Here is a 12,760-nt window from a genome sequence, read left to right as displayed (position 1 = left end):
TACGGTTGGGATCCTAGGGACACAGTTTACCATTGGATGTCTAAAAGAAACATCGAGTCCTCAAAAGAAGAAAAGGAAAGGAACAAGGTTATTTTAGTGGAGTTTTCTTGAAGCATCTGGTAAAAACAAAATTATCAATAGTGACGATAGTGGCGAAGACACTGAAGATAAAAAAAAAAAAAAATTTTAATTTGTTATTATTATTAATAAATTATAATAAATAAAGTAATGTATAAAGTGTTTACATGTGTGGTCAATATACGATATAGTTTGGTAAATAGTGGTAATTAAGCGAATTTAGCGAGCGACAAATTTACTTAATCTGCATCTACAAAAATATTAAAATGTTGGGCAGTTCTAAAATTTTCTTAGCACAAGCTCTGATCGAAAATAAATCCTATTGTTGGTGACCACACACGTAGCCAGCCTTAGTAGCACAACAACAATATTTTCTAGAGAAAATGTTGTCCAAAATAATTGAACACATAACTCGAATCACTGATGTAACAGAGGTAATGTCCAAATAATATTTTAGTAATACATGGCTTAAAATATTACCATCTCCAAAAATGCTAGAGATTGACGGCCGCTCGGTGCCTTGGACCGTCTTGTCCTGATGATCGGTCAGTGTGTAACCAGTCCTTTGTCCGGTATACACATATTTCGCGATTACTACCTTTAGATTTTTATTTTAACAAAACGAATATTCTTGTTATATTTTTCGCAATTTTTTTTCTTTTAAGAGGACGTGTCACCCAAAGCTGTACGCATGCAACGACCGAGAGGATGCGCTGTTAGGTGTTTTCACGATCCGCAAGCGCGCGGCGTTTAAGTCACGCCTACTATTCGCAACCGGCCGACGGCGGCGACGAGTGCTCGTTCGGGACTTCGGGAGCGCCGTTTATTTGTCTATGAACGTTCGTCCAGTACCATTCGTATCATTATATAATTCATTATACGCAAATGCCGCCGTAATATTTTCAATACCCTCGCGTACCTACGAACTACAGATTATAAATTAAGATACTGTTTACTTAAATTTATGTCCCAACATATAGATCGTAGAAACTGTATTATAACATAGCTTGATTTGAAGTTATTGAATTATTACTTATTTAAATATAATACTTATAGTAAAATCTAATAAATGGTAAATAAAATAAATACAGCGCAATTAAATTAATATTAATCAGCTGGCGTGTTTCATCTTTTATGTTCTTTTTTTAAACATGGATTTTTAATATGATAATTATTAATAAAAATGCATAATAATAATACATACGTACTTACAATATTTCAAATGGCTAAAACTAGCGTATACAAATAAAAACGACTAAAATAATTTTTTTTAACAATATGATTAGTATGATAATAATATAATAAATCAAATTTTATTTTAAAATAGTTGTTTTGAGATTTTCATTTGTTGTAAAATTATTTTTGACTCTCTTATGTCTGATTTCATGAATCTATATTTATAAACAGGATCCACGATTTCTGGCAGCAAACAGTTTAGATAAAACCTATAAGTATAAAGTTTAATATTGATATACTTACTAATTTTTTTTAAAAACTAAATATTGGATTTAACAAAAGCTTAATTAATATTAATTCTAACAATGTTTACGTTTTTAATTTATCGACCATTTGTGTACTCCAAAAGTCATCATCATATTTTATTATCTGGACTGACATCCAATTAGTCGTGTATATAATAAAAAAGCATTGTTCCTTTTGGGAAATATGCAGCTGTCCTTGTATTTGGTAGTAGTAAATATGATTTTTACTTAATACCAATTTGTTTTCTTTGATGGAACAATACTTCAGCTGTGTTAATATTATAATAAATATTAGGTTTTAAAAAATAAATAATGAAAGGTATTTTTTAGTAGGAAACAAACTTTGCCAGTGGATACAGCCTCTATCTCATTTTCCGTGTCTTTTGCAGCATAAGGACATTTAATTTCAACGATAGCAGTATCACCAATAATTCCATCTAAAATAATTTTGAAAAATAAATATCGTAATATTAATTAATTAATTATTTTATTATTTACTAAAGAAAATAGTAGGAAAATTAAATCATGTCAAACCTGGACTAGCAGCTAAATATGGAATTTGCGTATCAATGAAAAGACCACATTTTTTTATTTTGTAACCGAAATTTTCTTCAAATTTTGTTTTTGCCTCGTCTTCCATATCCCTACCATACTGGACAGACCTATAAAATAAAAAAAGTATAGAATCTATTGAATAAAAAAAAAATAGAAATAAAAATATTCTTAACATTAATAATGACATTTTTTGGAACAGTCGTTTTACGAAAACAATAAATCATACATTAAATACCGTAAATATTGTTTCCGGATATATGCTGGTGTATATATTTATCTATAATAATATTAACCATAATAACATAATAACAATAATAACATTAAATGTTTAAATGTAAATTTTACACCACGTACCTAATACGTTATTGTTCTATGGTTATCCATTATCGATTATTATCATTATACACCACTGGCTATGATTATTGGTTAAATAGGTCTAAAATAAGTGATTTCAATGGGCAAGGCCCCGTGTCGCAGTGGGAAGACTTACTGCTGCTGGCCTGATGGACCAGGGTTCGACACGCTCACTCGGTGAAAAAGTTTTTCAATAAAAAAAAAAAAATCGTAGAATACCCGTCTTCCAAAGCGTAGACTAGGCAGCCCTTGTCACCATTGATTTGGATTTTAAAGAGACCACCAACGTCTTCCCCCGATGCGTTAATTTTTTTTTATTTTTACCCATCACCCATTAGGCTTAAAATTTACATAAAGAGTAATACAACATATAAGACAGTAAAACTCCTTATAACGGGATCGCTCGGTACCAACTGATATTTCCGTTGTAAAGAGGTTTCCATCTAATGTTTGTTCTATATATTATTAATAAAAATATTCTTAACATTAATAATGCACATTTTAGTTATAGTGCGGTATTTTAAATGTAACATTAAACTAACTTGCTATTGAATGTTAGATATAAGATTGAATGCACTATATTTTTGCAACTAGTATTGCGACGCATTTTGCATACACGACCAAAGTTACTAGCGGTGAGTCGGATCATCCTTTCTGCCCTCCAGTTTTCACTTTCGGCTTGATATCTTGTAGTTTCTTCTACTGTGGTGCGGTTGACGTCATATAAAGTCCTTTAGAAACAAAATAATTGAATAAAACGAATAATAGCTAGGTATTGGGTATTCAGTATTTTTATCATTGTTTATATGTAATAGGTGCCTATAGTACCTACTTCAGAAACTGTTCCATATCTTTTACAAACGATGGATCATCGACTTCTCTTATACCTATAATAACGTAAAAATATGACAGTTATGAATTAGGTATAATTAAGTTTATTTATTACAATTTACAATAATATGTGAGCTTATCATTACATACCGTCTAATATGTCTGCGTTACCATAGTGTTCGTCTGGTTTGGAACTAGCTTTTGGTCGCTTTACTTTATATTTAAGTTTGGTCGAAAGTTGTCTTCGTTTTTGGCAAGCAGAACGTTTTTTTATTATTTGACTTAAAAATGATTTAGCCGTTTTTCCTAACAAAAAAATTAATTAATAGGCCAATTTTACATTTTTATATAATAATGAATTATATAATATTAATTTTCAAAACAAAAAGGTTATCTTACCAGGACTTGTTTGAGTGATATGTTTTTTTACAGCTCTTAAATACTCGCTAGAATTAAAACTAACCACGGCTGCTAATATCCTTGTATTATAAGAACTCCTTTGATTATAATTTATTCTTTTGCCACCAAGAAATTTATTAATAACGCTATTGAATTGTTCGCAGATGTTGTTGTCTACGTCCAATATAAGGCTTTTTGCATTATTAGCCAAACGAGAAACAATTATATTAATTTCTTTGACAATACCATCATTTTCATTTGACTTGCAGTTACCAACTGAGTTATCTGCAGATTTTTCGCAAAAATAGGGAGCACATTTTTTATGGCAATCAAAAAGTCGATGGTTTGGTGCATTTGTTATGTCGTATTTAAGATCTAAAAAGCCCCAAATAAATAAATAAAATGTAATAAATAATAACATAAATTAGGTATTTGTGCCCCACCTTCAATGAACCCCACGAACCGCCACTGAATTAGGTACTTACTTAAAATTTTTTGTTGTAATGGTTTTTCCTCAGATTTTCTGTACTGTATAGCTTTTGTTACATCAGTTCTAAGCCTAACGAGGTTATCAGCAATTTTTTTTCTTATCGCAATAGGAAATTCTGTCCGTTTAGTGAGTGCCGACATTTTTTGGGAATAGTTCCTAAGCATATGATTTCTGCATTCAATTTTTTCGACTCTTAGGCTCGGACCATACGGCAGTATTTCATTTAACCTTTTTGTGACACTACTGTCACCATCACCTAAAACATTTTTTTTTAAGTTTTTCGATTCTGAACGGAGTGACGAATACAAGAATGTTAATAAGTTGTACTTATCACCATTAAAAAAATCGTAGGTCACAATTCATTTTTATTTTTAAAATTTTTTACAAAATATGATAAAATCGCGAAAATTTAAAGTTATTTTGTTGTTAAAAATTAATAAAATTTGAAGAATGTATAATAAATATTATATTTAAAAAGTGTGATTCAATTATAAATTTTTACGAGCGTCTAAATTTGATACCAGGTTTTAATTAACTCATTTTTATTGTAATAATAATAAAAAAAAAATTGTGAGTCAAATTTTGTTTATAAACATAAAATGTTTATAACATACATTTTTTTGATATAATAAACGTAATTGTATCTTACCAATTAATTTTGAATATTTAACGCCATGCATTTCGAAACTCTTGCTAAAACCTTCGGCTACTCCGTCCGCTTCAATACTCGTAGCACCGTGTTTCCAATTCAGGAAGCATGTGTGTATCGGTTTTTCAATATTTTTATTAGAAGCACGTTCACAAATTACGCAATACCGGTTTCTGATTCCGACAAAAAGTATTTTTTTTGTTTTGTATCCAATTATACTCGCCTAAAGTCACGTAAAAATTAGTTAAGATGAGTTATAGATTTTTCTATTAATTTAATTAAAAGTTATTTGCAAGGCTAGGCATTAACGAGTTAATAAGTTAAAGTTAAGTTAATTTAACTTTTTAACTTAATAAGTTAATTTTTTTTATGATTATGGTTCTTAGTAATACCGCATTTATTTTTGGATAATTTATTATTAATTCGACGTTTTCGCCGATTATTATCATTCCTATTTCCGGTGGTGTGGACGCGCAAATTGATGGTACATATTTTAAAAGTATGCTAATAAATGTGTGGACTGTTACCTAATGCTTTTGGAAAATAAAATAATAATAGTTCTTTGGTCTAATAATACGAACAATTTTAGGTATCGATTGTTTTAATTTTACCTAGATGAAAACAAGAAATTGTTTTTTAAGTAATTTAACTTGAGTTAAAAAGTTAATATTAAATTTTGGTTAACTTTTAAGTTTTAACTTGATTTATATTTTAGTTTAACCTAACTTAACTCAATTAAAAAATATCATTAACTTGCCCAGCCTTGGTTAATTGAATTTGTACTTTATTAAATTACTACTAACTACTTACTACTCCAGAAAAAGCGTCGTATTTTGTTTTATAACTCCTCTTGGACCATTGAGCGTCCGCAACAACTGTAATAAGTGGTATACCATCATTATCAACAGAACCAGATTCTATAGCATATTTTCTTTCTTCATCTCCTGCCGCTTTCATTTCTGACCAAGCCGTGCCTTTTATATCATCTTGGAGAACTGACTGAAATGAATGATACATGTTTGCAGACATGTATGGTATTTCTAAACCGGCAGAAAATTCGGCTAGTTGGGTATAGCCAATTCCTACAATAAATTACTATTTAGTTTAAATAAAATCGCAAAGCATTATATTTAAATCAATATTTTAATTACCGATTGCAATAGTACTATTTACAAGAGCTTTATTTATTGACCATTGATTTTGAAGATTTTCATCAAATTTTGAAGAGTATATTTTTTTTTTAATATTGCACATTTTACATTTGAATAAAAATTGTGAATAGTAACCTCTCCTAAATTCCGATATATATTCCATGTTCATAAAATTACATCCAAACATTCCTTCGTGAGTACAATCAAGTATTTGACTAAAAACATATCCGATGTCTACAATCCTACACCCATTTATTTCACCTGCTCTTTCACTAGATAAATATATAGATAATTAATTTTAATTTTAATTCATAAAACATTACGGACGGTAACAACATTCTTACATGAGGCTTTTATCTACTTCTGAGACTGAACTGACAGTCAGTTCGTGAGAGTCAATAAATTCGTCCTGGATTTTAGCACACCTATTCATAATAAAAATATTGTTTTCAATACCTACAATTATTCATTTAAAATACATAAAAAACTACAATATGATTTAATATAAATTTTACTCGAAAGGTGAATTTATTTCAGTAGCCGTAAGTTTAACAAACGCTAATTCAGGTTCATCAAATTGGTTTTGTACTTGGAATTTCAATTTTGGTGTACTTGTCTCTGCTGTAAATTCTACACAACTCGCTATTTGTGGTGAACTAAAGCAAACATCACTGTAGCAACACCACCATAATATTAATAAAAATTTAAATAAAGCAGTTTCTCTTTACAAATAACAAAAATATGTTTTCGTTTTGAAACTTTAATTAAAATAAATAGTAGGTACTTACGACCTACCAGCTACTATAATTTATAAATTTTAATACTTATTTTAATATTTAACTTACCTTTCATTGTCATTATTTTTACGACGATTTACCAGAATACGAGTTAAGCGTTTTTTGGTAACACGTTTAACATTATTTTTTTTGTTTCCCATGCTAATATTTCACTATTACAAAATAGTAGATAGGTAGTCGGTAAAATAAAATATTTCGTGTACAAATTAAGTCGTGAATACAAGTTCACGTGTCTTCAATGACCACGAGCAAATAATATTCATCGCCGATTCACTTTCTGCAGTTGACGATTATTTTATATTTTATTCCGGGTATTTATTTATAAACCATTGCCCGGTCCCGATAAGAAAAGAAAAATATTTTGAACTTCGAAGCGGTAATTGTAGCGGGTCGGGGGGTAACGAACGTTATCGAACGCTGCCGTAATAGAAACAGAGCAGCACTAGTCGGCCGTAAATTGTCTGTTTACGGCATAAAACTAAGAACTAGTTAGAACGTTTATGGCACACTTAGATTGTAAATCAACCACTCTACAATGATTTTAGAGTAAAAACACCTATTATCGAAATGAAAGCTTACAATATTTAGGAGGGCATCTCATCGGGAATTTTCATTATGTTAATTACACTGTTTGATATTACATTTATAAAAAACGTTTATTTTTGATTTTTTAAATGGCTGTATTATTTTTTAAACTAAATATTTTATAAAACCCCGATGAGATGCTCTTCAAAATATTGTTTTGTTCTATTTTGTTAATAGGTGTCTTAGCTCTAAAACCACTCAGGAACAAGTAATTTTGAATCTACGCAAGCGTGTTTTTAATACTGAAAAATGCCGGTGCGACGTCCTCTTAACGAATATATTATTATGTTTAACTGTGGAAAGTGTACTGAGGTGTTCAACCGTAAATTTAGTTTAAATAGACACGAGAAAACTCATAATGCGGTCCAGCTGTCTTGTACATCTTGCTTTGCTACATTTAACGACAAGTCTAACTTGTCGCGCCATAACAAAATCAAACATGGTATGTACAGAACATTTGATATATTATAATTTTTATTCTGAAGTGAATTTTTTTTTCTGAAGTTAATTTATTTAGTTTCTTTATTAATTTTTTTTTATTCTTTAGGTATTGCTCGTGTACCTACGGTTCGAGATAATGAGGAAGTTGTTCCTCCACACGTCATTCAACCCGAACCACCGACCATCAGTCAAATAATTCCAGACGGATACATTGAGCTTGTCCCTCGAATACTTGTGCCAGACACTCCAGCTGGTTCGTCTAAGTCATGCAAGAATCAGCTATTCGCCCAGTACGCGAAAATGAGCAATGGCAAGATTATGAAGCGAGCGTCCATATATATATGTGAAAACGGTTGAACATCTTGAGGATGCGGGACTATGCGATGAGAACGGTAAGACTTTTTAAATATTAATGAAGGGGTGGTAATAGGTTTTTTCTGATTTTTAAAAATTATTTTAGATTATTATACTACTACAAAAAGGGGAAAGCGTGTACAAGTAGAAAATACAAAAACGGCTAAGAATTCTAAAAAAAATTCGAATGCAGGTAGTTCAGGAGGCAGGGTTCGTTGAGATAAGTTCTTCGCATAGTAGGATAGTGATCAATTATTTCGCAAATAATATATTAAATATTAGGGATTATATTACTTTTCTCGCATCAGTTAAGTTAGATTTAAAAAAATTATTAAAATCTTATGTTCAAAAAAATCCGATTAAATTTAATTTGAAACTGGGGGCTTCTTATCACCGAATCAATATTGAAAACTCATCCGAGAATAGAGCATTTAAGACATCAGCTAGGGTGATTTTCTTAGATTCGGATTTAGACGAAATAATTGATCAGGCGTACGGTACACTATTAGAGAAAGAAGAAACTTACATTTCACGTGGAAGTGGATTCACATTACAATGCATAGATGGTATCATACTGACAGTTTATAGGTATACACCTATGCTTGGCGGAGCTTATTCTAATGTACCGGGGCGTATACAAAACAACGATAACGGAAATAATAGTATTGGTGATAATGACATAAATATTGGTAGAGGTGAAGGTGACGAATTATTCGTATGAGAAATCTATAAAACTGTTGCATTGTTCAATATTTTTTTCAGACAATGGTCTTTTATACGGTGATTTACTTAAAAAATTTCTTGTGCAGATAAACCAATAGTGGCAATAGAAGAACCGAATTTACAAATATCTGCAGAAACAATACAACCACAAGACAACAAAATACGTAATTTTTTTTCAGATGGATCAAAATTTCGTTTTCATTCTATAAATAATAAGTGGCAAAAAGAACAGTGCAAAATAATGAACCTGGCTTATGTTCAAAGCGATGATTTTAAAACGACAAGAAATAGTATTCTTCATTTTCCCAATGTATGTGCTTCAACTATACCTGATGGTAATTGTTTTTTCAGAGCAATTTCGTTGTGTCTCACAGGAACTGAAGTGCAACACTCTGAAATTAAGAAACTAATAATACAGTTTATGAAAAATCATAACAAAAAAGTAGATGATTTTTCCAACACCCAGAATTATATAACTAAAAGTAACATGGAAAGTGACAAAGTTTGGGCAACTGAAGTAGAAATGCACTTTACTGCTGCATTTCTTAGTGCAGATATATATTCCTTCACGGCAAATCAATGGTTACGATTTTCACATTCGTTGCAATTATCAACTAAACCAGACTACAACAAAATGGCAATATACCTCAACCATAAAAATTCTAACCACTTTGAAGTTGTGTTGAAAGTGAAAAAAATAGCTGGTTTTGATAAACAAGTAAAGTATTTTAAACTTATAAGTACACTATTACTACATTTCAGTTATCTAATAATATTATTTGCTTTCAGGATGATGATATTTACCTGACAATCACAAATTATTAATTTATATGTTTATTACTTTTACTTTGTATTTTTCATTGTTTTGATTATTTTGATTATTTTGATTATTTATATAATTTAATTTTTTTTTATATTTTATACACGTGTCAATAAAAAAAAATAAATAAATAAATAAATGTTATTATTATAGTTAATAATAATAATTTCATTTTTTTGATTGTATTTTATACACATTTAAAAAATTAAAAAAAACTAATTAATATAGTTAATTAGTATAGTTAATTTGAGAAATAATTAAACAAATTTAACATAATTCCTGCTAATAATAAATTAACCTGCAATCTGTACAAATATTCATGTAAAACTATTAAAATAATATATCTAGTGAAATTTTACCCCCGATCATTTTACCGGGGGGGTAAATATTTTCTAGGAAAATTTTACTGGTGGGTAAATATTCACTAGTGATATTTTACCCCCAGAATTTTTCGCCGGGAGGTAAATATTCTCTAGTGAAATTTTACCGGTGGGTAAATATTCTCTAGTGAAATATTACCGGAGGAGTAAAATTTCACGGGGGTAAATAATCCCGGTTACACCGGTATCCAATTTATTTCGGTTTCGGTTTTAAATTATAATACCGGTATCCAATTCTTTCCGGTTTCGGTTTTGACTTTAATACTGGTATCCAATTTTTTTCGGTTTCGGTTTTAAAACTGTTTATAACGGTTTCTGAAATCATTTTTGAAAACGGTTTCAAGCCCTGTCAAAAATACACTCTGCCTTGTAGAATCAACCATATTTCATATTTTTTTTTTAATTGCAAGAGGGAAATATTCTACAGCCCGCATTGATCTCTGTTTTTCAATATTTTATCCTCGAACTATATAATATGCCTAGAAAAATACTAGATAAAAAGCATTTTTTTTACAATTATTATTTGAAATAAAATACAAAATCAGAGATCGATGCGGGCTGTAGGAAGTCTTCTTCTTTCAGATAAAAATAGTCATCAAAATCCGACAATTCTACAGGGCTTAAGAGTTATATCCGTAAAGTAATTATTCCGATATAATACACCCTATCAACCCCCCCCCCCTCCTAAATAGGTATCGGGTAGTAGATTAGTGGAAAAGTCTTAAATTGAGGTGGCAACTAAAATATAAAATTTTATAGAATTGTGGAAAATTTGAAAAACTGGCACTGGGACTCTTAATCGAATATTTATCTTTGACAACTATTCATTTAATTTATTAATTTAGTTATTTATTGAAATTAATCAACCATAAAATATAATTATACAAATAAATATGCAATTACATCTATACAAAAATATAATATTATAGTGTATTGGTGCCTTACATATTTTTAAGAGTACCTACATATTTTCTATAATTTTCTCATTAATTTTAATTAGATACCAGTTACAACCCAATTAACTAAAGTTCAAATTATCATTTTATAAAAATTCTCTAACTCTAAAACATAATTACTACTGTTACTAGATTTGTTCTGAAGCGATATAAATATATACCTAATATATACTTACACTGTACACGCGGACATAAATGTATCGACTGCTTTTAGATATGAAACGGGAGGCAGCGCAGCTTGAGATTTAGCGTGTTGTGTGGATAACGTCAATAGAGACGTAACACCCAATGTCACACGGGCTGGAGCAGCTTCAGGTTTAATCCAAAACGAAACCCACTAAAAAAGTTTTAAACTGGCTGTGGTTTTGTATAATTTTAAACAAAAATAATATTTATCTACAAACATATAGGTAGTTTAGCTCACCATAAAAGGTAGGTCACCTACCTAACTAATGGACAACTGTTTTGGGTGAAGTACTGACGTTATCACTTGTCGTTACAAGTATACTATAATAATATGAATGTTACACCTTATAACTATTAAATGATAATAATTTAAAATTTGCAGTCAAATTTTGAAAAATAAAACAGGCAGGAATAAAAACAACCAATACCTACAACTCTGAAAGTCTGAACTACTCTAAGTAGTCTGTAAACTGTTTTTTTCTTTTTTAATACATTTTGTGTAATATAATGTCTAAAGAATTTACGTTATGAGTTTTTTACTAGGTATAGACTATAGATATTACTTTTTACTTAGATATTACTTATTAGCTGGTAGGTATATTAATAATTTTTATTAGAATATTATGTCATATGATATGATTATTATTTACTTACAGACATTATGACGATAAGACATGTAGGAATATAAGTGTGAAACAGATAATATCCAAGTCTTCGTTTAAGAACAAAAATAACTTCAAGACATGTAAAATTTCCTGAAAAATTAGGTAAATTAGTTTATTAACGACATACTTTAGTTACAATTTATAAGTTTTAACTAATTTAAACTTCTGAACAGTAAAATATATTAATTGGTTAGCCAAATACATATAGTAGTAACTTACTACTTACCTATCTCTAAATATACCTACCACACAGAGTTAATAACAAATTTCAATTGTGGTTATGATATACCTACTACAAGTTAGTTAAAAAATCATTATTAATTTACCGACTTCGGTATTAAAAAATTATAACTTTTTTGTTAAAAACAAACCTATTTGGAGAAATCTAGAAATAGTATTTATGTTTGATATTCAATTTTTTATATTATTGTATACCTAATGCTTAGGCTACAACGGATTTATTATTGAAGAAATAGTTAAAGCTCATATCTTTGTAAAACAAAAATAATTAAAATTATTACGAGTTAATAAACCCACTTAAAAATTATTTTCTAAAAAAAAATGTCCATAAATGCGCCAATCAGAATCTTAAAAAATAAAATCGGAAGTATCAGGCATTTTCTAAGTTTAAAAACGTACTACGGCCCTGACGGGGGTCTATGAAATACACAAAAACTAACAGTTGGGGGGGGGGGGGTAAATATATATAATATATATTAAAAAATATATACAAATGTTACGTTTTTATATAGTTAAAAATAGCTAAGGGTAAGGGGAAAACACGCAAAATCCCCGGTGTGTGTGTGCCACGACTGGCTATGAATATGATACCTACTGAAGTATTTTATCCGATCTTGATAATATT

At 29.6% G+C, this 12,760-nt stretch overlaps 3 protein-coding genes across 4 annotated transcripts in view; all 3 read right to left on the bottom strand.

Moving 5' to 3' along the window:
• Positions 1–12,760, bottom strand: part of LOC103310707 (TWiK family of potassium channels protein 7-like) — a 158,625-nt gene that overhangs the window by 40,927 nt on the left and 104,938 nt on the right. The window lies entirely within an intron of this gene.
• LOC100570366 lies at positions 739–7,654 on the bottom strand. 2 transcript variants are annotated; one of them, XM_029487610.1, is made up of 14 exons: positions 6,504–7,654; positions 6,333–6,413; positions 5,989–6,260; positions 5,648–5,919; positions 4,838–5,060; positions 4,184–4,444; positions 3,699–4,073; positions 3,450–3,605; positions 3,301–3,355; positions 3,011–3,199; positions 2,094–2,221; positions 1,902–1,996; positions 1,628–1,827; positions 739–1,523 (listed from the first exon to the last, which is right to left on the bottom strand). In XM_029487610.1, the coding sequence occupies exons 3-14, from the start codon at positions 6,173–6,175 to the stop codon at positions 1,397–1,399; spliced, it is 2,268 nt and encodes a 755-aa protein (XP_029343470.1). In that variant the 5' UTR covers positions 6,176–6,260; positions 6,333–6,413; positions 6,504–7,654; the 3' UTR covers positions 739–1,396. The 2 variants fall into 2 exon arrangements, with proteins under 2 accessions (XP_029343470.1, XP_029343469.1); XM_029487609.1 differs by having other exon boundaries at positions 6,333–7,654.
• LOC100570958 (glycine receptor subunit alpha-3-like) overlaps positions 11,082–12,760 on the bottom strand; it is a 2,485-nt gene continuing 806 nt past the window's right edge. The window contains exons 4-5 of the mRNA XM_029487613.1: positions 11,885–11,985; positions 11,082–11,381 (exon numbers count right to left, since the gene is read on the bottom strand). Coding sequence (XP_029343473.1) covers positions 11,217–11,381; positions 11,885–11,985 — 266 coding nt within the window. The 3' untranslated portion in view covers positions 11,082–11,216. The remainder of the gene's footprint in view (positions 11,382–11,884; positions 11,986–12,760) is intronic.

The sequence above is a fragment of the Acyrthosiphon pisum genome, chromosome A1 (genome assembly GCF_005508785.2).
Source record: "Acyrthosiphon pisum isolate AL4f chromosome A1, pea_aphid_22Mar2018_4r6ur, whole genome shotgun sequence".
NCBI classification, from domain to species: Eukaryota; Metazoa; Arthropoda; class Insecta; order Hemiptera; family Aphididae; genus Acyrthosiphon; species Acyrthosiphon pisum.
Note: the sequence above shows the minus strand (reverse complement) of the source record. Positions and strands in the feature narration are given on the sequence as shown.